The sequence below is a fragment of the Haliotis rufescens genome, unplaced genomic scaffold (genome assembly GCF_023055435.1).
Source record: "Haliotis rufescens isolate VD_foot unplaced genomic scaffold, xgHalRufe1.0.p SCAF_1, whole genome shotgun sequence".
Classification (NCBI taxonomy): domain Eukaryota; kingdom Metazoa; phylum Mollusca; class Gastropoda; order Lepetellida; family Haliotidae; genus Haliotis; species Haliotis rufescens.
The window spans coordinates 39,103,375-39,131,289 of NW_025963779.1; the positions used below are offsets into that span (position 1 = coordinate 39,103,375).

The window sequence follows — 27,915 nt, forward strand, 5'->3', positions numbered from 1 at the left end:
CATATTTCTACCTTTATTTACAGCATGCTTCAGTAACTTGACATTTGTAACACCACATTATGCTTTTAATTAAACAATGTCTGGCATTTCACTAGCACTAGCCTCTGTTCAACTAGTATCATCCTCTGTTCAACTAGCACTAGCCTCTGTTCGACTGGTACTAACATCTGTTCACATAGGGCCAGCCTCTGTTCACAAAGTATCAGACACTGTTTGCAGAAATATATAGCTGATACAAACCGATCACCATGAAGATACAAAATGCAATGATGACACAGAAGTCTTGCTGCATGTTGGAGCAGCCCTGTTGGTTCCTGTCACATGACATCATGTCAAAGTTCATTATTTCCACAGGCATCAATGACATGTCATCCAAGTTGGCTCTCTGTTCTGATCTTGACTTTGACATTTCATACTTCGACACCATCGTTCGCAGTTTTAGTCGGCCCATTTCCACGCTGTGCATATCAACCGAATGGAATGCTTTCATCTCTTGACTCGTATCCCAATTGTGCTTATTCTGGAAGTATATCAATTATGATATGAAGTGACAACAAGCCAAACTATTACAATCAAACAGAGCCAACAGTTTCATCGAAGAGATTAAGCATTAATATTTTTTCAATGCAGACAATTGACAGTGATACCACAGGGACAAACACCGTTTACTCACTTAATCAACCATGTACACACATTCTGCAAGCTTATTTGCTTGACACCACGTGCAAAACCACAGATATGATACATAAGATATAAACACATTGTGATTGCAAATTACATTGACACCATGTGCAGTACTTCAGATATGATTGATCAAACGTGCTAGCCCTTGTACTGACACCATGTGCACTACCACATATATGATTAATCACACGTGCTAGCCCTTCTACTCACACCATGTGCACTACCTCGGATATGATTAATCACACGTGCTAGCCCTTCTACTCACACCATGTGCACTACCTCGGATATGATTAATCACACGTGCTAGCCCTTGTACTGACACCATGTGCACTACCTCGGATATGATTAATCACACGTGCTAGCCCTTCTACTCACACCATGTGCACTACCTCGGATATGATAAATCACACGTGCTAGCCCTTCTACTCACACCATGTGCACTACCACATATATGATTAATCACACGTGCTAGCCCTTCTACTCACACCATGTGCACTACCTCGGATATGATTAATCACACGTGCTAGCCCTTGTACTGACACCATGTGCACTACCTCGGATATGATTAATCACACGTGCTAGCCCTTCTACTCACACCATGTGCACTACCTCGGATATGATTAATCACACGTGCTAGCCCTTGTACTGACACCATGTGCACTACCACATATATGATTAATCACACGTGCTAGCCCTTCTACTCACACCATGTGCACTACCTCGGATATGATTAATCACACGTGCTAGCCCTTCTACTCACACCATGTGCACTACCTCGGATATGGTTAATCACACGTGCTAGTTCTTGTACTGACACCATGTGCACTACCACATATATGATTAATCACACGTGCTAGCCCTTGTACTGACACCATGTGTACTACCACATATATGATTAATCACACGTGCTAGCCCTTGTACTCACACCATGTGCACTACCTCGGATATGATTAATCACACGTGCTAGCCCTTGTACTGACACCATGTGCACTACCTCGGATATGATTAATCACACGTGCTAGCCCTTGTACTGACACCATGTGCACTACCTCGGATATGATTAATCACACGTGCTAGCCCTTCTACTCACACCATGTGCACTACCACATATATGATTAATCACACGTGCTAGCCCTTGTACTGACACCATGTGCACTACCACATATATGATTAATCACACGTGCTAGCCCTTGTACTCACACCATGTGCACTACCACATATATGATTAATCACACGTGCTAGCCCTTGTACTCACACCATGTGCACTACCTCGGATATGATTAATCACACGTGCTAGCCCTTGTACTCACACCATGTGCACTACCACATATATGATTAATCACACGTGCTAGCCCTTGTACTCACACCATGTGCACTACCTCGGATATGATTAATCACACGTGCTAGCCCTTGTACTCACACCATGTGCACTACCACATATATGATTAATCACACGTGCTAGCCCTTGTACTGACACCATGTGTACTACCTCGGATATGATTAATCACACGTGCTAGCCCTTGTACTGACACCATGTGCACTACCTCGGATATGATTAATCACACGTGCTAGCCCTTCTACTCACACCATGTGCACTACCTCGGATATGGTTAATCACACGTGCTAGTTCTTGTACTGTCACCATGTGCACTACCACATATATGATTAATCACACGTGCTAGCCCTTGTACTGACACCATGTGTATTACCTTGGATATGATTAATCACACGTGCTAGCCCTTGTACTCACACCATGTGCACTACCTCGGATATGATTAATCACACGTGCTAGCCTTCTACTCACACCATGTGCACTACCTCGGATATGATTAATCACACGTGCTAGCCCTTCTACTCACACCATGTGCACTACCTCGGATATGATTAATCACACGTGCTAGCCCTTCTACTCTCACCATGTGCACTACCTCGGATATGGTTAATCACACATATTGGTCCTTGTACTGACACCATGTGCACTACCACATATATGATTAATCACACGTGCTAGTTCTTGTACTGACACCATGTGCACTACCACATATATGATTAATCACACGTGCTAGTTCTTGTACTGACACCATGTGCACTACCACATATATGATTAATCACACGTGCTAGCCCTTGTACTCACACCATGTGCACTACCACATATATGATTAATCAAACTTGCTAGCCCTTGTACTCACACCATGTGCACTACCTCGGATATGGTTAATCACACATATTGGTCCTTGTACTGACACCATGTGCACTACCACATATATGATTAATCACACGTGCTAGTTCTTGTACTGACACCATGTGCACTACCACATATATGATTAATCACACGTGCTAGCCCTTGTACTCACACCATGTGCACTACCACATATATGATTAATCAAACTTGCTAGCCCTTGTACTCACACCATGTGCACTACCTCGGATATGGTTAATCACACATATTGGTCCTTGTACTGACACCATGTGCACTACCACATATATGATTAATCACACGTGCTAGTTCTTGTACTGACACCATGTGCACTACCACATATATGATTAATCACACGTGCTAGCCCTTGTACTCACACCATGTGCACTACCTCGGATATGGTTAATCACACATATTGGTCCTTGTACTGACACCATGTGCACTACCACATATATGATTAATCACACGTGCTAGCCCTTGTACTCACACCATGTGCACTACCACATATATGATTAATCACACGTGCTAGCCCTTGTACTCACACCATGTGTACTACCTCGGATATGATTAATCACACGTGCTAGCCCTTGTACTCACACCATGTGCACTACCTCGGATATGATTAATCACACGTGCTAGCCCTTGTACTCACACCATGTGCACTACCACATATATGATTAATCACTCGTGCTAGCCCTTCTACTCACACCATGTGTATTACCTCGGATATGATTAATCACACGTGCTAGCCCTTGTACTCACACCATGTGCACTACCTCGGATATGGTTAATCACACATATTGGTCCTTGTACTGACACCATGTGCACTACCACATATATGATTAATCACACGTGCTAGCCCTTGTACTCACACCATGTGCACTACCTCGGATATGATTAATCACACGTGCTAGCCCTTGTACTCACACCATGTGCACTACCACATATATGATTAATCACACGTGCTAGCCCTTGTACTCACACCATGTGTACTACCTCGGATATGATTAATCACACGTGCTAGCCCTTGTACTCACACCATGTGCACTACCACATATATGATTAATCACACGTGCTAGCCCTTGTACTCACACCATGTGCACTACCTCGGATATGATTAATCACACGTGCTAGCCCTTGTACTGACACCATGTGCACTACCTCGGATATGATTAATCACACGTGCTAGCCCTTGTACTGACACCATGTGTACTACCTCGGATATGATTAATCACACGTGCTAGCCCTTGTACTCACACCATGTGCACTACCTCGGATATGATTAATCACACGTGCTAGCCCTTGTACTCACACCATGTGCACTACCTCGGATATGATTAATCACACGTGCTAGCCCTTGTACTCACACCATGTGCACTACCTCGGATATGATTAATCACACGTGCTAGCCCTTGTACTCACACCATGTGCACTACCACATATATGATTAATCACACGTGCTAGTTCTTGTACTCACACCATGTGCACTACCACATATATGATTAATCACACGTGCTAGCCCTTGTACTCACACCATGTGCACTACCTCGGATATGATTAATCACACATATTGGTCCTTGTCGTGACACCATGTGCACTACCACATATATGATTAATCACACGTGCTAGCCCTTGTACTTACAATGTTTATTATGAACTCAATATACGTATTCTGAGGTAACAAATCTTCTGGCATTGGTAAACTGTCGAAGGCAATTTTACTATTGCAATAGTTAAAACACTATTGTGATAATATTACAGTACATGCACCACTATTGCAATAGTATTACGACAGTTCGATTGGTACTTTATTGTATTTTTCTTTGCATTATTCGACATGAAACCTCAGTTTGACTTGTCTTTTCATGTCGACCAAGTACAAAATGCGACAGGTTACTGTGGGCGTTGTTGAGGAGGTACTTCTGGTCATGGTCTGGCACAGTTAGGACACGTTTTCAAATGGATACCCAAAAGTATACCTTCAAATAAACTGTAGTTTGTATCAAAGCTAATGGAAATTCTTATGATCAACAATATGCTTTTAAGTTTTACCTCAATCGATACTGCCGATAGCGTAGCGGCATCAGTGTCAACTACTGATACCTTGAATGTACATGACTATCGTCGACTTACTTACATACTTACTTACTTTGGAGATTTAACGTGCGCTTTCCGACTGATGCGTATTTCGCACACGGGCCCGGCCAGGCCATTTAATGTGTTTCCGAAAGGGGCGAAGGTGGTCTGTGCAACCCAAGAGGGGGGTTTTAGGGGTTGCTTATGTAGAATTTGGGAATTTTGAGATTTGGAATAGATGCCGATGGGATTGGGGAGGAGAACTAAGGGAGCTGGGTATGGTGGATGTTTGTTTATGTGATTTTGATTTGGTAGGTTATTGTGTTTTTAGATGCGTTTTATTAGTTCCGTTTTTATTAAGAATACGCCTAAGGCCTTGAAGTTTTCTAGTTTATTTTGTGGGTTTAGTATTGCTTCTAGAGTTGGAGCCTTGTTTAGATTGAAGGTGGTTTGTAATGCGGCTCGATGTGTTAGGTAGTGTGTGCAGTGGATGAGTGCGTGTTCTGGGGTTTCTGGTTGTTTGCAGTGTGGGCAGTTACCTGTAGTGTGTTTTTTAAATTTTTTTAGGTGGTTATTTAGGTTGGTGTGTCGTCGACAATTGCGATCTATCCTTATAACCCACTGGCATGACTAGTTGTCAAGTCATCACTTTTCAACCTCTTCACAACTGCCCGTTGTTGTCTATGTTAATCTGCTGCTTATCACAACATGTCATGCGTATATACCTCTCTTCACTTGGTTGTTGTCTATGTTAATCTGCTGCTTATCACAACATGTCATGCGTATATACCTCTCTTCACTTGGTTGTTGTCTATGTTAATCTGCTGCTTATCACAACATGTCATGCGTATATACCTCTCTTCACTTGGTTGTTGTCTATGTTAATCTGCTGCTTATCACAACATGTCATGCGTATATACCTCTCTTCACTTGGTTGTTGTCTATGTTAATCTGCTGCTTATCACAACATGTCATGCGTATATACCTCTCTTCACTTGGTTGTTGTCTATGTTAATCTGCTGCTTATCACAACATGTCATGCGTATATACCTCTCTTCACTTGGTTGTTGTCTATGTTAATCTGCTGCTTATCACAACATGTCATGCGTATATACCTCTCTTCACTTGGTTGTTGTCTATGTTAATCTGCTGCTTATCACAACATGTCATGCGTATATACCTCTCTTCACTTGGTTGTTGTCCCTCCAGCTTGATAACTGTGTAAGACTCTACATAGAAATATCGCTATATGCAATAAACCAGAAGTTGTTATCCATAAAGTTGTTCGCTTTTCTTACTTATGTGCCAATTTCTAGTATGTCAATCAAACCTCTTTGGATTAATTTTATTCTAACAAGTCCTGCATTTTATTGGAAAACAACCTTTTCATGTTGAAATTCGTGAACAGGCTGATGAATGTATGAGCCTTACAACATTTACACACCTTATTTACACATCTATGTACATATCCATATACACACGTATGTACAGTTACACATGTCCCAAATTACTTGCGTGAATGAATGTTGTGCATGTGAAGGGGGTATTAGACAAGCTCTCGTGTCAATAGGACTACTATCAAGGTAGTTATTAAACATAATGTTTGTAAAAAGGAGGATATTATATGCTTCATGCTAAACAAAAATGGAAAATATAAATTATGACACTGTAATCAACGTCGTGCATCCGGTTAGAGACCGTCCATTTGATATTCTGAGGGGGGCCAGGGAATTTGTATTGAGACCAGATGGTTTTTTCATCAAGAGCTACAAAACCAGATATTTTATATAAGCAAAAATATTTTTATCTTAAAAAACATTGCAGCAATGTTATCTGGGTGACAGACAATTTCTTTTCCCCCATATATATGAAGCATAATTATGTTTTTTAAAGAATTTTCGGGGACAATTTATGTTTTTCGAAAAAGAAATATCAAGCGCCCGCACCCCTAAAGAGTAGCAAATGGCATACTGCATACAACTTAAAAAATATTACAAAGACCGCAAACGTTTTCATTCAGGCCAAACAGTTTTCATTACTTGCTTCACGGAGTTTCTACTAAAAAAGAAAGACTTGGTGGTCACAATTAACATACGATTATAAGTACCAAACACTGTCTTTATAAAAGTGATTATTCAATAATATTAGGAACTTGACATCACCAGTTCCTTTTCAACTAGTAAAGCATAAACATTCCGCAACAAGTAAGCAACAATAACAACCCTTACAGACATACTATCTGTTATACCAGTCATACCTCGCTATACCAGTCATACCTTGCTATACTACAACTCCTCCTTGTCACACGGCCGCGAGACATGCTGTAGCACATGGCGAGTACTGTTGTACGTGATAGGCACTTATGACAATGCTTGTGTTCGATTTCAAAACATATTACACGTATTCATGATAATGATATAGATGAACTACCAGACAAGCCTTTGTCGGTGAAACTGTATACATCGAAATGTAAATGACTAAATAGTGTTCTGACAGACAGTTTGTTAAGTAAATTAGGCATCAAGGCCCATAATTCGATCTCGGCAATGTTGATGAACAGGGGATTTAAGTTTGGTATTTCACGGATATTCTTACAATTGTCACCGCGATTATCTGTACCTTTTCTCCCTATACCGATCTTCATACCTCGCCCACTTTGGAAGCGATCGTTCGGCCATTGCATTTATCTGCGTTGCCCAGCTACATCTGTGGGAACAACTCACTAGATGATTCCCTCTAAAAAACAATGTCGTCCAACTTACGACGTCATCTAGTTGCGAGCTATGTTCGAATCTTCAGAAATGAACACATCTTAACATTTGATTCTGAAATGTGTCGAATTTTCAAATGTACTGACAGTAAAACATATTTCCCTACATTTTTCATTGCTCCCTTATTCGATTCCATCAGTGTGTTTAGAACAAAGAACTTGTAAAACAAACAAATTATCAACAGTGGATCGACCGGTCGACCGGGACCCTGCTTAAGGCTCGGACAGTAAATCATTTACTTCCATCCATATTCTCCATCGTTTTTCTATGATTGACCTGAAGAATATTACCATAACATTAAGTAGTGAAATACCTCAGTGAGGTGGTTCTATAAGTACTTGAATCACAAGCTGACCCAATAATCATTCTGATATTCCATGGTCCTGGAATCACACCCGTGTCTAAAGTCTTATTAAACAGTAAACTACAAGGATGGTGCAAAGGGGTCCGATGGTATTTTAAAGAATTCCGGGGGTATCCCACCTTCTCCAACAGAATACCCCATACTCAGATTATTGATAGCGTCCTTGACCTTGTCATGTTTTACAGCAACGTGTGTTACGGTTTTGTAATGCGCACTTGCAGTTATTACTCTATCGTCTCTCAGTTCATGGTATTTCAGTGTTTAATACTTACATGACAAGTGGAGTTACCATCTACATGAACACCAGGCTTTCCGAATGGAAGTGACGGCGTTGCTTCGATCGGACACTGGTTGTGTGATCGTACATACAGGGTATATCACGAGTAATGCTGACGTGTTTCGTACCAGATGAATTTAACATTGGCCAAACCCGGATACGTTGTGTCACACAGCAAGCCAACTTGATTCAATCAGGGATAAATGTACAGGTGTAGAGTCATGAAAGGCAGAACAGCGTCGAGGCAGTTATAACAAGCTGTACTGCCAGGCACTGAATGCAGGTATTCATAACAAAGTGACGTGCACACAGCCTGAACGTAAATTTAATATATTCAAACCATTTCAGGGGCGGATCCAGAATTTCTAACAAAATGGGTGGTGGGGAGGGGGTGTGTGTTGCACATATATCATACCATATAATACGAAGTGACTTGGCCGAGGGCGCAGTTAACATAAAAAATGCACCCCTACACCCTCATCTGGGGCCGCCAGTGATTTGTGAAACCAGCTTGTACATTATACTACGCATTCCCGCTGTTTAGACGCGGATACTTTTGAGTGTATCTATCTTAAATATTGTCCATATATATTTTATAGAAGTATGGGGTTACCAGCGGTATGATCACTTAGAACGGGTTCATCTTTTGGAATGTAAAAGTTTTTTAAAGGTGGGAAAAGAAACGCCCAATGCCATTGTCTATGGTGAATGTTGTCGCTACCCGCTTTATGTCAATGCACAGGTCCGCATGATAAAGTCTTGGTTACAATTAACCAGAATGCATGAAGGGAGTATCCCAAGAAAAGTATATAACATGCTGATGTATTTCGACAACATTGGTCATAATACTTGGGTAGCATCTGTTCGTAACATTTTATTTTCGCATGGTTTGGGATTTGTATAGTTAAACAAGTCTGTTGGGGACAATGCAGCTTTCATTGGGGTGCTTAAAACGTGTCTTGTATTTCGTCAAAACTGGATGTCAACACTCATCAGTAGTACCTGATATGTGATGTATAAAGAATATAAAACACTGTTTGAACCTGAAAGATATTTGAGTATTTACAATGTACGCAGTGTTTTTTATTGAATTAAGATGTAATGTTTTACCTTTACGACAGAACGAGGGAAGATGGCAATCTATTGAATCATGTTCACGTATGTGTCCTGTTTGCAATTTGTCTGTTGAAGATGAATATCATTTCGTATTGATTTGTAAACATTATACTGAACTGCGTAAAGTGTATTTGCCATAACTGTATTGGCAATTTCCAACTATATATAAATTCAAAAGTTTATTGTGTACAACTCAGGATGAGTTATTAAAACGTCTGCAATATTATGTATATATTCATAAAAAAAAAATTCACTTTGTATTGCTGGCGCTGCATTTCTTGCATATGGGCCAAAGGCCTACACACAAATAAACTAATTTTGACTTTGACTTTTACATACACCTTCTAATATTTAAACAGAACGATATACTTTATCTTCCTGAAGCTATGTGATGTATCAAGCGACTCTTGTGGATAGGGCGTCTCTTATGTAACAACAGGGAAATATCGCAGCTTTCTATCAGTTGGCCTGCACTTGTCCGACCTTACAGGGCTGGGCAGGTTGGCTGACTATCGGCTCCAAGTTGCCGCCTTGCTATTGTTGTGCTTCTATGCAGCTACTCATAAGATGACGAATAAAGTGCTGTGGACTCAATGGTGGACTTCTGTGTTTGAACAGACATCCCAACTATTTATCCCGGGATACATGGCGGCGTCTGAAAGCTCGGAACCTCTCGCTGATACAAATGTAAAATCCATTATTAATCTTCATTCAGGACATTGTGGGCGATGACCCGTACTCGTGTGGTGTTTTACGTTGCAAAATATTTCGCTCTGCCAACCAGTGAGATCGACTAACCAATGTCCCGATGCTGTGTGCATCCAGTGCCTGGGAGAAGAGAGGACACCATCAAAGTCCCCATAGCCAACAACCAATCTCCAGATGCTGTGTGCATCCAGTGCCTAGGAGAAGAGAGGACACCATCAAAGTCCCCATAGCCAACAACAAATCTCCTGATGCTGTGTTCATCCAGTGCCTGGGAGAAGAGAGGACACCATCAAAGTCCCCATAGCCAACAACCAATGTCCCGATGCTGTGTGCATCCAGTGCCTGGGAGAAGAGAGGACACCATCAAAGTCCCCATAGCCAACAACCAATCTCCTGATGCTGTGTGCATCCAGTGCCTGGGAGAAGAGAGGACACCATCAAAGTCCCCATAGCCAACAACCAATCTCCTGATGCTGTGTGCATCCAGTGCTTGGGAGAAGAGAGGACACCATCAAAGTCCCCATGGCCAACAATCAATCTCCTGATACTGTGTTCATCCAGTGCCTGGGAGAAGAGAGGACACCATCAAAGTCCCCATAGCCAACAACCAATCTCCTGATGCTGTGTGCATCCAGTGCCTGGGAGAAGAGAGGACACCATCAAGTTACAATATGCCTCTTTCCCCCTTTAAACTCCCGGCCTATGACGTAACGGGTCCTCCAATCTTGGTTTACATACAATATAAGTAATACAAAAAGCTTGCACAGACTTTAAGGTCTGAATACAGATCCCTGTCTTTCATGATTACTATAACTAGTCCATTCTCAAGCGCACCGCATGGTATATAAATACAGCGACATTTCTTGTAGTACATTCACAAGTGTATACTGAATTTGTGAAGGGTAGGATGGACAAAATATTTTGATGGTATATACTGTTTAGGAAAATTATCATGCATCTGACAATGTAACCCTGTTTACAAACGAGTCATAATCCTTGCTCTCTGGAGCAATCAATATATGGCTCTACAACAAAATCAGTTTTGAACAGTGAATAAGTGGACATTTTAGAGCTATTTGTGAGTGAAGAATGCCGATCTTGTACATATGAACAATTGTGAATTCAGATAAAAACGAGTCTGGAAAGCAAACTTCTTGTTTTTCCTATACGTATCCAAAACCATGCTTCTACAATATAAACTTTATCTTTGAAGCCCAGTTACGCTTGTCATTTGTCAAAGCTTGATACAGCATACTATAACATTTTCTAGGATATCTACATTGGGGAGTTTTAATAATTTACACCAGTAAATACCACATCGTTTAAGAGCCCATGTATGTAGGGGATATCTCCCACATTCTCCCCGCACAATATGGTTTGGTGTAGCCGCTGTAACCGCCAGGAAACGCTCGAAAGCTGACAAGTGTACACATTCAATTTCCTAAAGTTGTCGATACCCCAGATTTCAAACCTGTATAAAAGAACAGGCAAAACTTAGGTGTCAACTGTTCTGAAGAACAAACTATATGGAATAGGTTAGAAGTTGGCAAGAGGTTTACAGTGTATAACACAGCCTTGGTCTGTGTAGCGGAATTAGTGATATGATTATTCCAACTTTAATCTTACTTGGAAAAATAGTGAGTGAGTGAGTATGGTTTCACGCCGCTTGTAGCAATATTCCAGCAATATCACGGCGGGGGACACCAGAAATGGGCTTCACACATTGTACCCATGTCGGGAATCGAACCCGGGTCTTCGGCGTGACGAGCGAACGCTTTAACCACTAGGCTATCCGACCGCCCCTACTTGGAAAAATAACTGACTCAAATACTTATAAGAAGATATACACACGCTAACTGTTTATCACTTATCAAACCTAGAAATGATACCCCCACACCCTTGGTCTTATCCAAATTTACAGTTAAACTGTGATTATTACAATACTTAGCTAAGACATTTATTCGTTTCTAAAGTCCGAAAACGGTGTCAGAAATAAGAATCACATCATTCGGCGAACAACTGAAGAAATAGTTGATTAATATCTGGATGTAGTCGTATTCCTGGTTCACAGGATTTTTCTATTTCGTTAGCCGACTCATCAATAAAAACTCAAAACAAAAAAAGGCTCAAAACACACCCTTGACGGAAACCGACGTGACATTCAAAGGTCTCCGTGCGATGGTCATCAAATCTTACACAAGAGTTAACACCATCATAAGAGCTTTAATGCAGTGGTACATTTTCGGTAAAACACCATTATCATACAAAACTGTCCAGGGTTAACTCTATTCACCGAGCCTTGGCTGAATCGACAAATACGGCATATAATTTGCCTCGCTTCTGTCCTAGATATCGTTGTATGGCTGATACACATATTTTCAGTTGTTGAATAGCAACGACGGAAACCGACCTGGGATTCAACACTTTTATCAAAGCATTCACTCCAGAACTTGGAATTTTTGAATTTTTGAAATAAGCTTTTTCAAACATTAAGTTAAAAATAATTATAACATAAGGTACTAAAACATCAGCTGAATTAAGTAATTAAGCAGTAGTAAACGTTACTTATACTTGGGCTTTCATTTCTATTTTAAAGATTATTATTCGGTGTTCATGTTAAAGAAGGTAGAGACGGGGCGGTCGGGTATCCGAGTGATTAAAACGTTCGCACTTCACGCCGAAGACCCTGGTTCGATCGGGTACAATGTGTAAAGCCCATTTCTGGTGTCCCCCGCCGTAATATTTCTGGACCATTGCTTAAAGCGGCGTGAACCCATACTCACTCACTTTGATGAGACAAAAGCTAAATAACAAGAATAGCGGATTATGTGGAAATATAAGAAAAAAAATGTTTAAAAAAACCACCAACTTCAATCTAGAAGATGTCATTCAAAATAAAAGAGATATTTCTGTCAAGATCATCCACCTAACCAACAGTCGGAATCTCAAAGTCATGGCCAGTTCATTATCCCAGCCTGGGTCTGCAAACAATTCGTAATTTGATGACCCGTACAGTAAGCAACTCCTTACTTCACAAATTAAATAAATAGTAGCATCACAGTTGCAGTGACAGAGCTGGATTACACCGTGAAATGGTACTCCATATAACAAGCATTTGCACACTGGATCAAAACTGGTCACACTGATTAGAAAACCATATATATGTAAATCTGCCACATGATGTCACATTTAACAAACAATGTTTTATAATCTCACTTTTGGAAGACACAGAGAATTCTGAGAAAGACCAATATCCACATGACATAAATACTCAGGGCTGTGGGATGTCTCTGACAGTTTCCCCGTCATTGCTCAGCTTGTGGAACTCCTGAATAATATCCTCGCCTTTCATGGAAATCATCCGATCGTTTTCAATAGCGAGGTCTCGGGTCAAAGGATCAATATTTTGTAGTTCGCGTTTAAACTGTCCAATCTCGCCCATCTGTTTTGCGATTTCTCCAAAATGTAGTGCTCTTTCCATCTGCCCCGTCTCTTGGCTCAAGACAGCTTTGGCTAAATAGAAGAACATTTTCCTTCTGGCATCCATGTTCTGCCATGTAGCTTCAACACGATCTAGGACACACTCGGCGGCCTTGCGGTCGCGCACTGTAGTCCGGAAACCCGCAATTTTGTTTCCCATAAGCCCAATTCCTAGATAAAAACAAGCCATCTTCACATACAGCATTCTGGAACAATCTTCTTTCACGTCATCTTCTTCTTGACTGAAGTGAACTTCGATTGCTTCCTTTATTCTTTCTATTATCTGATTTTTCATGTCCTCGGTCGGCTCAAGCTCATACTCTTTCAACAGGAGGTTGATTTCCATGTATATGACAAGACCGGTATCCCTGCATGGGACAACACGATCAGCGTGAGTTTTGGCGTATCCTAAAACTGTCAGGCCATCTTTAGCTCGCCCTTTCACATCAAACACTGATGCTTTACGAGCCAGGAAAATCATGCTGGAGGACGTAGGGTCTGATGTGAATGGAATAAGGGACGCCATTTCTTTAAAGTAGTCAGTGTCCCCCGACACGTCTGGGCTGGACACCCTCATGTTTCGTGCCCGGGCGTCCAGGATGACGAACTGGACATCTGCATCATTCTTCCATTTTGAGGCTAGTTGTCCAAGGAAAGTTTCGTGCTTTGTTGAGTTTCCCTCCATACAAAGAAACTTTAAATGTTGTTGCATTTTTGTAAGAATCCTCTTCTTTTTTGTCATGGTGTTAATTCTAGCAGGACATTTGCACATTGGACAGATGTTCTTGTTGGATGACGTGCCATCTTCCTCCTTAACCTCATACTCATCTTCATCAACATCACGTTGAGAAGTTCTTCTCCTTTTCCGAGGTCTAGTACATCTTCCATTTGTTACCTGCTCCAACTCCAGTTGACGTAGCACTTCCTTTATTTTGTCTGCAAGGAATGTATAGCCATTGTTGAGACACAGCGAACTTAGGAACACGTCCATTGAACACTTCCTTCTGACGATGCCGAGGAGGTCCCGGCATTGTGTTGCTCGGTTAGTTATCCCCAACAACTCCTCATATTCAAGATGAGTCAACTGTTCTTTTGAATAAAGAAAGTCAATTACATGATATTTTGGATCGAGTGTTTCGACAAAATCACAAGTGAGATGTTGAAGTGCCCGTTTCTCCTGTTCATTCATGACTCTTTGTGCCATGTTGTCTGTTAAACTTTTATTCCAAAGATGTTAACCAAACATGTACCTGCCCTCTACTGTCCGACCATTGCCTTCGGAATGTCTGAAAAAAGAAGAGATGAGATAGTTACAACTTGACATTGCAAATAAGTTCGGTCCATACGTTTAGATATAAGGAAGTGATTATATTCAGAACTTAATGACGTCATATCTACGCTCGGTGATACTACGATGGATAACAAATATATATACGTGCAGTAGGTATTAATTCACTCTCCTGGTTAAATGATTGGCATGGGATATGTAATGTATACAAACGTGCAGTAGGTATTTATTCACTCTCCTGGTTACATAGTGGACGGGGATATGTAATGTCTATACACGTGCAGTAGGTATTGATTCACTCTCCTGGTTACATGATTGGGTTGGGATATGTAATGTATACACACGTGCAGTAGGTATTGATTAACTCTCTTGGTTACATAGTGGACGGGGCATATGTAATGTCTATACACGTGCAGTAGGTGTGGATTCACTCTCCTGGTTACATGACTGGCATGGGATATGTAATGTCTATACACGTGCAGTAGGTATTGATTCACTCTCCTGGGCACATAGTGGGCGGGGATGTGTTATATCTATACACGTGCAGTAGGTATTGATTCACTCTCCTGGGCACATAGTGGGCGGGGATGTGTTATATCTATACACGTGCAGTAGGTATTGATTCACTCTCCTGGGCACATAGTGGACGGGGATATGTAATGTCTATACACGTGCAGTAGGTATTGATTCACTCTCCTGGGCACATAGTGGGCAGGGATATGTAATGTCTTTACACGTGCAGTAGGTATTGATTCACTCTCCTGGGCACACAGTGGGCGGGGATATGTAATGTATATACACGTGCAGTAGGTATTGATTAACTCTCCTGGGCACATAGTGGACGGGAATATGTAATGTCTTTACACGTGCAGTAGGTATTGATTCACTCTCCTGGTTACATGACTGGCATGGGATATGTAATGTCTATACACGTGCAGTAGGTATTGATTCACTCTCCTGGTTACATGACTGGCATGGGATATCTATTGTCTATACACGTGCAGTATGTATTGATTCACTCTCTTGGTTACATAGTGGACGGGGCATATGTAATGTCTATACACGTGCAGTAGGTATTGATTCACTCTCCTGGTTACATGACTGGCATGGGATATGTCATGTCTATACACGTGCAGTAGGTATTGATTCACTCTCCTGGTTACATGATTGCGTTGGGATATGTAATGTATACACACGTGCAGTAGGTATTGATTAACTCTCTTGGTTACATAGTGGACGGGGCATATGTAATGTCTATACACGTGCAGTAGGTATTGATTCACTCTCCTGGTTACATGACTGGCATGGGATATGTAATGTCTATACACGTGCAGTAGGTATTGATTCACTCTCCTGGGCACATAGTGGGCGGGGATGTGTAATATCTATACACGTGCAGTAGGTATTGATTCACTCTCCTGGGCACATAGTGGACGGGGATATGTAATGTCTATACACGTGCAGTAGGTATTGATTCACTCTCCTGGGCACACAGTGGGCGGGGATATGTAATGTCTATACACGTGCAGTAGGTATTAATTCACTCTCCTGGTTAAATGATTGGAATGGAATATGTCATGTCTTTACACGTGCAGTAGGTATTGATTCACTCTCCTGGTTACATAGTGGACGGGAATATGTAATGTCTATACACGTGCAGTAGGTATTGATTCACTCTCCTGGTTACATGACTGGCATGGGATATGTAATGTCTATACACGTGCAGTAGGTATTGATTAACTCTCCTGGTTACATGACTGGCATGGGATATCTATTGTCTATACACGTGCAGTATGTATTGATTCACTCTCTTGGTTACATAGTTGGCGGGGATATGTATTGGCTATACACGTGCAGTGGGTATTGATTCACACTGCTGTTTACATGACTGGTGTGGGATAGGTAATGTCTATACACGTGCAGTAGGTATTGATTAACTCTCCTGGTTAAATGATTGGCATGGGATATGTAATGTCTAAACACGTGCAGTAGGTATTGATTCACTCTCCTGGTTACATGATTGGCGTGGGATATGTAATGTATATACACGTGCAGTAGGTATTGATTCACTCTCCTGGTTACATAGTGGACGGGGGATATGTAATGTGTATACACGTGCAGTAGGTATTGGTTCACTCTCCCGGTTACATGACTGGTGTGGGATAGGTAATGTCTATACACGTGCAGTAGGTATTGATTCACTCTCCTGGTTAAATGATTGGCATGGGATATGTAACGTCTATACACGTGCAGTAGGTATTGATTCACTCTCCTGGTTACATGATTGGCGTTGGTTATGTAATGTATATACACGTGCAGTAGGTATTGATTCACTCTCCTGGTTACATAGTGGACGAGAATATGTAATGTCTATACACGTGCAGTAGGTATTGATTCACTCTCCCGGTTACATGACTGGCATGGGATATGTAATGTCTATACACGTGCAGTAGGTATTGATTAACTCTCCTGGTTACATGACTGGCATGGGATATCTATTGTCTATACACGTGCAGTATGTATTGATTCACTCTCTTGGTTACATAGTTTGCGGGGATATGTATTGGCTATACACGTGCAGTGGGTATTGATTCACACTGCTGTTTACATGACTGGTGTGGGATAGGTAATGTCTATACACGTGCAGTAGGTATTGATTCACTCTCCTGGTTAAATGATTGGCATGGGATATGTAATGTCTAAACACGTGCAGTAGGTATTGATTCACTCTCCTGGTTACATGATTGGCGTGGGATATGTAATGTATATACACGTGCAGTAGGTATTGATTCACTCTCCTGGTTACATAGTGGACGGGGGATATGTAATGTGTATACACGTGCAGTAGGTATTGGTTCACTCTCCCGCTTACATGACTGGTGTGGGATAGGTAATGTCTATACACGTGCAGTAGGTATTGATTCACTCTCCTGGTTAAATGATTGGCATGGGATATGTAACGTCTATACACGTGCAGTAGGTATTGATTCACTCTCCTGGTTACATGATTGGCGTTGGTTATGTAATGTATATACACGTGCAGTAGGTATTGATTCACTCTCCTGGTTACATAGTGGACGGGGGATATGTAATGTGTACACATGTGCAGTAGGTATTGATCCACTCTCCCGGTTACATGACTGGCGTGGGATATGTAATGTCTATACACGTGCAGTAGGTATTGATTCACTCTCTTGGGCACATAGTGGGCGGGGATGTGTAATATCTATACACGTGCAGTAGGTATTGATTCACTCTCCTGGTTACATAGTGGACCGGGATATGTAATGTCTATACACGTGCAGTAGGTATTGATTAACTCTCCTGGTTACATAGTTGGCGGGGATATGTAATGTCTATATACGTGCAGTAGATATTGATTCACTCTCCTGGGCACATAGTGGGCGGGGATGTGTACTATCTATACACGTGCAGTAGGTATTGATTCACTCTCCTGGTTACATAGTGGACGGGGGATATGTAATGTCTATACACTTGCATCAGGTATTGATTCACTCTCCTGGTTACATAGTGGACGGGGATATGTAATGTCTATACACGTGCAGTAGATATTGATTCACTCTCCTGGGCACATAGTGGGCAGGGATATGTAATGTCTATACACGTGCAGTAGGTATTGATTCACTCTCTTGGTTACATAGTGGACGGGGATATGTAATGTCTATACATGTGCAGTAGGTATTGATTCACTCTCCAGGGCACTTAGTGGACGGGGATATGTAATGTCTATACACGTGCAGTAGGTATTGATTCACTCTCCTGGTTACATAGTGGACGGGGATATGTAATGTCTATACACGTGCAGTAGGTATTGATTAACTCTCCTGGGCACATAATGGGTGGGGATATGTATTGTCTATACACGTGCAGTAGGTATTGATTAACTCTCTTGGTTACATAGTGGACGGGGATATGTAATGTCTATACATGTGCAGTAGGTATTGATTCACTCTCCAGGGCACTTAGTGGACGGGGATATGTAATGTCTATACACGTGCAGTAGGTATTGATTCACTCTCCTGGTTACATAGTGGACGGAGATATGTAATGTCTATACACGTGCAGTAGCTATTGATTCACTCTCCTGGGCACATAGTGGGCGGGGATATGTAATGTCTATACACGTGCAGTAGGTATTGATTCACTCTCCTGGTTACATAGTGGACGGGGATATGTAATGTCTATACACGTGCAGTAGGTATTGATTAACTCTCTTGGTTACATAGTAGGCGGGGATATGTATTGTCTATACACGTGCAGTAGGTATTGATTCACTCTCCTGGTTACATAGTGGACGGGGATATGTATTGTCTATACACGTGCAGTAGGTATTGATTCACTCTCCTGGTTACATAGTGGACGTGGATATGTAATGTCTATACACGTGCAGTTGGTATTGATTCACTCTCCTGGTTACATGACTGGCATGGGATATGTATTGTCTATACACGTGCAGTATGTATTGATTAACTCTCTTGGTTACATAGTTGGCGGGGATATGTATTGTCTATACACGTGCAGTAGGTATTGATTCACACTGCTGTTTACATGACTGGTGTGGGATAGGTAATGTCTATACACGTGCAGTAGGTATTGATTAACTCTCTTGGTTACATAGTGGACGGGGGTATGTAATGTCTATACACGTGCAGTAGGTATTGATTCACTCTCCTGGGCACATAGTGGACGGGGATATGTAATGTCTATACACGTGCAGTAGGTATTGATTCACTCTCCTGGGCACATAGTGGACGGGGATATGTAATGTCTATACACTTGCAGTAGGTATTGATTCACTCTCCTGGTTACATAGTGGACGGGGGTATGTAATGTCTATACACGTGCAGTAGGTATTGATTCACTCTCCTGGGCACAAAGTGGACGGGGATAGGTAATGTCTATACACGTGCAGTAGGTATTGATTCACTCTCCTGGTTACATAGTGGACGGGGGTATGTAATGTCTATACACGTGCAGTAGGTATTGATTCACTCTCCTGGGCACATAGTGGACGGGGATATGTAATGTCTATACACGTGCAGTAGGTATTGATTCACTCTCCTGGGCACATAGTGGACGGGGATATGTAATGTCTATACACGTGCAGTAGGTATTGATTCACTCTCCTGGTTACATAGTGGACGGGGATATGTCATGTTTATACACGTGCAGTAGGTATTGATTAACTCTCTTGGTTACATAGTGGGCGGGGATATGTATTGTCTATACACGTGCAGTAGGTATTGATTCACACTGCTGTTTACATGACTGGTGTGGGATAGGTAATGTCTATACACATGCGTAAGTATTGATTCACTCTTCTATTTACATGATTGGCGTAGGATATGTAATGTCTATACACGTGCAGTAGGTATTGATTAACTCTCCTGGTTAAATGACTGGCATGGGATATGTATTGTCTATACACGTGCAGTATGTATTGATTAACTCTCTTGGTTACATAGTTGGCGGGGATATGTATTGTCTATACACGTGCAGTAGGTATTGATTCACACTGCTGTTTACATGACTGGTGTGGGATAGGTAATGTCTATACACTTGCAGTAGGTATTGATTCACTCTCCTGGTTACATAGTGGACAGGGCTATGTAATGTCTATACACGTGCAGTAGGTATTGATTCACTCTCCTGGGCACATAGTGGACGGGGATATGTAATGTCTTTACACGTGCAGTAGGTATTGATTCACTCTCCTGGGCACATAGTGGACGGGGATATGTAATGTCTATACACGTGCAGTAGGTATTGATTCACTCTCCTGGGCACATAGTGGGCGGGGATGTGTAATATCTTTTCACGTGCAGTAGGTATTGATTCACTCTCCTTGTTACATAGTTGACGGGGGGTATGTAATGTCTATACACGTGCAGTAGGTATTGATTCACTCTCCTGGGCACATAGTGGGCGGGGATGTGTAATATCTATACACGTGCAATAGGTATTGATTCACTCCCCTGGGCACATAGTGGAGGGGGGATATGTAATGTCTATACACGTGCAGTAGGTATTGATTCACTCTCCTGGTTACATAGTGGACGGGGATATGTAATGTCTATACACGTGCAGTAGGTATTGATTCACTCTCCTGGGCACATAATGGGTGGTGATATGTATTGTCTATACACGTGCAGTAGGTATTGATTCACTCTCCTGGTTACATAGTGGACGGGGATATGTTATGTCTATACACGTGCAGTAGGTATTGATTCACTCTCCAGGGCACATAGTGGACGGGGATATGTAATGTCTATACACGTGCAGTAGGTATTGATTCACTCTCCTGGTTACATAGTGGACGGGGATATGTAATGTCTATACACGTGCAGTAGGTATTGATTCACTCTCCTGGTTACATAGTGGACGGGGATATGTAATGTCTATGCACGTGCAGTAGGTATTGATTCACTCTCTCGGTTACATAGTGGGCGGGGATATGTATTGTCTATACACGTGCAGTAGGTATTGATTCACACTGCTGTTTACATGACTGGTGTGGGATAGGTAATGTCTATACACATGCGGTAAGTATTGATTCACTCTTCTATTTACATGATTGGCGTAGGATATGTAATGTCTATACACGTGCAGTAGGTATTGATTAACTCTCCTGGTTAAATGACTGGCATGGGATATGTATTGTCTATACACGTGCAGTATGTATTAATTAACTCTCTTGGTTACATAGTTGGCGGGGATATGTATTGTCTATACACGTGCAGTAGGTATTGATTCACACTGCTGTTTACATGACTGGTGTGGGATAGGTAATGTCTATACACGTGCAGTAGGTATTGATTAACTCTCTTGGTTACATAGTTGGCGGGGATATGTATTGTCTATACACGTGCAGTAGGTATTGATTCACTCTCCTGGTTACATAGTGGACGGGGATATGTAATGTCTATACACGTGCAGTAGGTATTGATTCACTCTCCTGGTTACACAGTGGACGGGGATATGTAATGTCTATACACGTGCAGTTGGTATTGATTCACTCTCTTTGGCACATAGTGGGCGGGGATGTGTAATATCTATACACGTGCAATAGGTATTGATTCACTCTCCTGGGCACATAGTGAAGGGGGGATATGTAATGTCTTTACACGTGCAGTAGGTATTGATTCACTCTCCTGGTTACATAGTGGACGGGGATATGTAATGTCTATACACGTGCAGTAGGTATTGATTCACTCTCCTGGGCACATAATGGGTGGGGATATGTATTGTCTATACACGTGCAGTAGGTATTGATTCACTCTCCAGGGCACATAGTGGACGGGGATATGTAATGTCTATACACGTGCAGTAGGTATTGATTCACTCTCCAGGGCACATAGTGGACGGGGATATGTAATGTCTATACACGTGCAGTAGGTATTGATTCACTCTCCTGGTTACATAGTGGACGGGGATATATAATGTCTATACACGTGCAGTAGGTATTGATTCACTCTCCTGGTTACATAGTGGACGGGGATATGTAATGTCTATACACGTGCAGAAGGTATTGATTCACTCTCCTGGTTACATAGTGGACGGGGATATGTAATGTCTATACACGTGCAGTAGGTATTGATTAACTCTCTTGGTTACATAGTGGACGGGGATATGTAATGTCTATACACGTGCAGTAGGTATTGATTCACTCTCCTGGTTACATAGTGGACGGGAATATATAATGTCTATACATGTGCAGTAGGTATTGATTCACTCTCCTGGTTACATAGTGGACGGGGATATGTAATGTCTATACACGTGCAGAAGGAATTGATTCACTCTCCTGGTTACATAGTGGACGGGGATATGTAATGTCTATACACGTGCAGTAGGTATTGATTAACTCTCTTGGTTACATAGTTGGCGGGGATATGTATTGTCTATACACGTGCAGTAGGTATTGATTCACTCTCCTGGTTACATAGTGGACGGCGATATGTAATGTCTATACACGTGCAGTAGGTATTGATTCACTCTCCTGGTTACACAGTGGACGGGGATATGTAATGTCTATACACGTGCAGTTGGTATTGATTCACTCTCTTTGGCACATAGTGGGCGGGGATGTGTAATATCTATACACGTGCAATAGGTATTGATTCACTCTCCTGGGCACATAGTGGAGGGGGGATATGTAATGTCTTTACACGTGCAGTAGGTATTGATTCACTCTCCTGGTTACATAGTGGACGGGGATATGTAATGTCTATACACTTGCAGTAGGTATTGATTAACTCTCTTGGTTACATAGTTGGCGGGGATATGTATTGTCTATCCACGTGAAGTAGGTATTGATTCACACTGCTGTTTACATGACTGGTGTGGGATAGGTAATGTCTATACTCTTGCAGTAGGTTTTGATTAACTCTCTTGGTTACATAGTTGGCGGGGATATGTATTGTCTATACACGTGCAGTAGGTATTGATTCACACTGCTGTTTACATGACTGGTGTGGGATAGGTAATGTCTATACACTTGCAGTAGGTATTGATTAACTCTCTTGGTTACATAGTTGGCGGGGATATGTATTGTCTATACACGTGCAGTAGGTATTGATTCACACTGCTGTTTACATGACTGGTGTGGGATAGGTAATGTCTATACACGTGCAGTAGGTATTGATTAACTCTCTTGGTTACATAGTTGGCGGGGATATGTATTGTCTATACACGTGCAGTAGGTATTGATTCACTCTCCTGGTTACATAGTGGACGGGGATATGTAATGTCTATACACGTGCAGTAGGTATTGATTCACTCTCCTGGTTACACAGTGGACGGGGATATGTAATGTCTATACACGTGCAGTTGGTATTGATTCACTCTCTTTGGCACATAGTGGGCGGGGATGTGTAGTATCTATACACGTGCAATAGGTATTGATTCACTCTCCTGGGCACATAGTGGAGGGGGGATATGTAATGTCTTTACACGTGCAGTAGGTATTGATTCACTCTCCTGGTTACATAGTGGACGGGGATATGTAATGTCTATACACGTGCAGTAGGTATTGATTCACTCTCCTGGGCACATAATGGGTGGGGATATGTATTGTCTATACACGTGCAGTAGGTATTGATTAACTCTCTTGGTTACATAGTGGACGGGGATATGTAATGTCTATACACGTGCAGTAGGTATTGATTCACTCTCCAGGGCACATAGTGGACGGGGATATGTAATGTCTCTACACGTGCAGTAGGTATTGATTCACTCTCCTGGTTACATAGTGGACGGGGATATATAATGTCTATACACGTGCAGTAGGTATTGATTCACTCTCCTGGTTACATAGTGGACGGGGATATGTAATGTCTATACACGTGCAGAAGGAATTGATTCACTCTCCTGGTTACATAGTGGACGGGGATATGTAATGTCTATACACGTGCAGTAGGTATTGATTAACTCTCTTGGTTACATAGTGGACGGGGATATGTAATGTCTATACACGTGCAGTAGGTATTGATTCACTCTCCTGGTTACATAGTGGACGGGGATATGTAATGTCTATACACGTGTAGTAGGTATTGATTCACTCTCCTGGGCACATAGTGGACGGGGATATGTAATGTCTATACACGTGCAGTAGGTATTGATTAACTCTCTTGGTTACATAGTTGGCGGGGATATGTATTGTCTATACACGTGCAGTAGGTATTGATTAACTCTCCTGGTTACATAGTGGACGGGGATATGTGAGTCTATACACGTGCAGTAGGTATTGATTCACTCTCCTGGTTACACAGTGGACGGGGATATGTAATGTCTATACACGTGCAGTTGGTATTGATTCACTCTCTTTGGCACATAGTGGGCGGGGATGTGTACTATCTATACACGTGCAGTAGGTATTGATTCACTCTCCTGGGCACATAGTGGACGGGGGATATGTAATGTCTATACACGTGCAGTAGGTATTGATTCACTCTCCTGGTTACATAGTGGACGGGGATATGTAATGTCTTTACACGTGCAGTAGGTATTGATTCACTCTCCTGGGCACATAATGGGTGGGCATATGTAATGTCTATACACGTGCAGTAGGTATTGATTCACTCTCCTGGTTACATAGTGGACGGGAATATGTAATGTCTATACACGTGCAGTAGGTATTGATTCACTCAAGGGACTACTGAGTGCAGCACATTGTGTATGTCGCTTTACTGCAATGCACAGGCTCGGGTTTGTATAGATACCCACTGAAACACGGTCTTGGAGTCCTAGGACTGGCATATGTGAAAGGCATATGCTTTTTTCATACTTTGATAATAAAGCTGGACTGTGTGTCTGGGTAAAATCGCAGGGCCACTGAACGTGTGGCATGGTTAGTTTAAACATATTTTATTTTAATCAAGCCAATATCAACATCACAGGTATCTTCCACGATTAACAACAGCTGAGTGCATCAATTCGTTTCTAGCTAATTTAAATGGGCATTCCTTGAAACAAATATATGATTTTTCACCTGGGCTGCCACATCGGCATTTTGTATCCTCGTTTAAAGCTTTTCTAAATAAATCATTTTTAATTCACTATTCCCATGTCTTAATTCTGTATGTATTTTGTTCTGCTATCTTATGAGAAGTATGGTGGAACTAGATGTATCTTTTGTTTTATTGGTACAGCCGTCCCAAACTTCACATGCATATTCAAAATGTTGAGCATAAACTTAAATTCTCATTGAATGAGTGAGTCGGGTTAAACGCCGCTTTGAACAGTATTCCAGTTTTATCACGGCGTGTAGAAAAAACAATCGAAGTAACGAGATAAAAACTCGAAACTTCGAGCATCATTATTGCGTGTATCATCTAAATTAGTTTCAGTGAAACAAACCACGTGACAGTAGAAACAATACACACTTGGAAAATCTAACTTACTGCGTGTTAATACATTGGGGAAGTACACAGATTTCTCGTGCCGAGCAGTTTCACGGATCAGTGGGCCCAGGTTGAGCTCCATGTTCCCGGCAAGCTGTAGATACAACAACAGCAATAAAACAATGTCCGGATAACCTGCCTGCGTTTGTAAAATACAGAGACACAGAATGAATGCACATGTTTTTTTATTAGTGATTAGTACAACACCCATTGAACATAGTTCGTTCAAGAGCGTTTTTGATCGAATTTCTATTACAAATAGCCCACTTATAGAATTGGAGCTTACTTTGCTGGGATAGAATTGTAATTCAACATGGAACACCTCAATCGCCCTACGATGGTGGACAATGTCATTAACCATATGGCAGATACATTTTGAAGTAGGTGCAATGTGTGTAGCGACATGACTGACGGGTGGTATATTTGGAACGTGAGCTAGTTTTCACAAGAGTTTATGACCCGGATACATTGGAAATGATCAAATGCGAGACAGAATGGTTGAGGGAGCACACACAAAGATACAACCCAGTGTTGCGTCATGGTTAAAGTTGGTGCATGAGGGTAGGCACAAAGGAACAGGATAATAATAGGTGAGACTGTTCATATGTGTAAATCCTGCCGTCGTCTGGCATGTTGAGTCCTGACTTTTAGTAGATTTTGAATACCGTATGGCTTGAGGAAAATACCAGAGTTTCTTGACACAGACGTGTTTCTCTTCTTCTTTAATCTGAGAGGCCCATCGACAGTCTAGCGGCAGTACTATATGTGTCAGCTGATCTACGACTTTCATTTAGAACAGCCTCGACTTCACCTTAATGTTCCTTCCCGGAAATAGACCTGTTTACTTCTACATGTCTGGCCATCGGTGTTATTGTCTTTGTTGTAATTAGGTGCATGCCACACATAATACAATGCCATAAAAGGTGGGCTTTTTACAGCCACAGCTTCTATTAAGGTGATCACACACACACACACACATTGACACACAAGCGCGCGCGCGAACTGACACACACACACACACACACACACACACACACACACACACAAGCGTTATCATTAAAAAAGAGAACAGAGCCCACTTTATTCCACTTCCTTAAAACACTCTCTTAACACAAAAATCGCACATTCCATATTCAGGATCGGGATTAGAATACATGGGTTCGAATCAGAGAACGAAGCCGGTAGGGATCCTTGGCTTGTGAGCAGCCTAACCGTGGTACGATGAGCGTCAGTGTTGGCCTTCCGTCCGCACCGAGCTGACACGCCGTGATATAACAGAAATACTGGTCAAAATCGACCTCAAATTAACTCAAATCACTCACTCAAAAAAACTTACCACACTAAACTAAGTTTGAATACACAGGGCTCATTAATGATTATTAGACTCTATCGAACAGGTGTTACTGGTGGTGAACTAAGAATGATACGTGCCACTTACCTCTGTTTTGAATGTGTCCCTGTGAATCTTAAGCGTGTAAATCCGAGGTCTGAGACAAGCTTCTGTTATTTCTCTACACTATTTGCACTTTACATCGTAGCATATACATTGCGTGGTTATATTGCCGTAAGTCTATGTCTGTGACATATGTCTTGTGGGATAGAGACAATATATCAGGGTGTTGCGTCGTAAGTTGCCTAGGAAATACCACGGACCTATATAACCAAGTATTATACAAGTCCGTGGAAATACCCCCCCTGTCAGCGAGTCTAAGGTCATCTCGACACGCTTCATCGTTTAGGGGAGTGCCTCATCCACATGTTCGTGATCATGATGTGGCGTGGCTCCTATTCGAGTGGAAACCGGTCGGTACGATGGTGTACCCGTCAACAATAGAAAATGTTTTCACTGGAATGACAGCGTAGAAGACGAGGCCTATGTTTTTTGTTTCACTGCGTATTATATGACGATATCAGGGCAACTCTTTTTAATGAATGTATTGCTAAATCTTATAATGTTTTAGATATACCTGATATCGACAAACTTTGTTTAATTTTCAGTGACTCCAGTGTGTGTTTTATACTTGCCAAAGTCTGC

General features: G+C 41.7%; 1 protein-coding gene across 2 annotated transcripts; it reads right to left on the reverse strand.

Annotated features, from left to right (window-relative positions):
* Window positions 1-27,721, reverse strand: LOC124135748. Of its 2 annotated transcripts, XM_046501274.2 has the most exons (4): window positions 27,319-27,721; window positions 25,881-25,974; window positions 8,365-14,959; window positions 1-520 (listed from the first exon to the last, which is right to left on the reverse strand). In XM_046501274.2, exon 3 carries the CDS (start codon window positions 14,875-14,877, stop codon window positions 13,465-13,467), a length of 1,413 nt encoding a protein of 470 aa, XP_046357230.2. In that variant the 5' UTR covers window positions 14,878-14,959; window positions 25,881-25,974; window positions 27,319-27,721; the 3' UTR covers window positions 1-520; window positions 8,365-13,464. The 2 variants fall into 2 exon arrangements, with proteins under 2 accessions (XP_046357230.2, XP_046357231.2); XM_046501275.2 differs by lacking the exon at window positions 25,881-25,974.
* Between the last annotated feature and the right edge of the window lie 194 nt (window positions 27,722-27,915).

Bases quoted from the DNA above. Each gene is read 5' to 3' on its own strand.
- LOC124135748 (XM_046501275.2), bottom strand. From the start codon at position 14,877: ATGGCACAAAGAGTCATGAATGAACAGGAGAAACGGGCACTTCAACAT.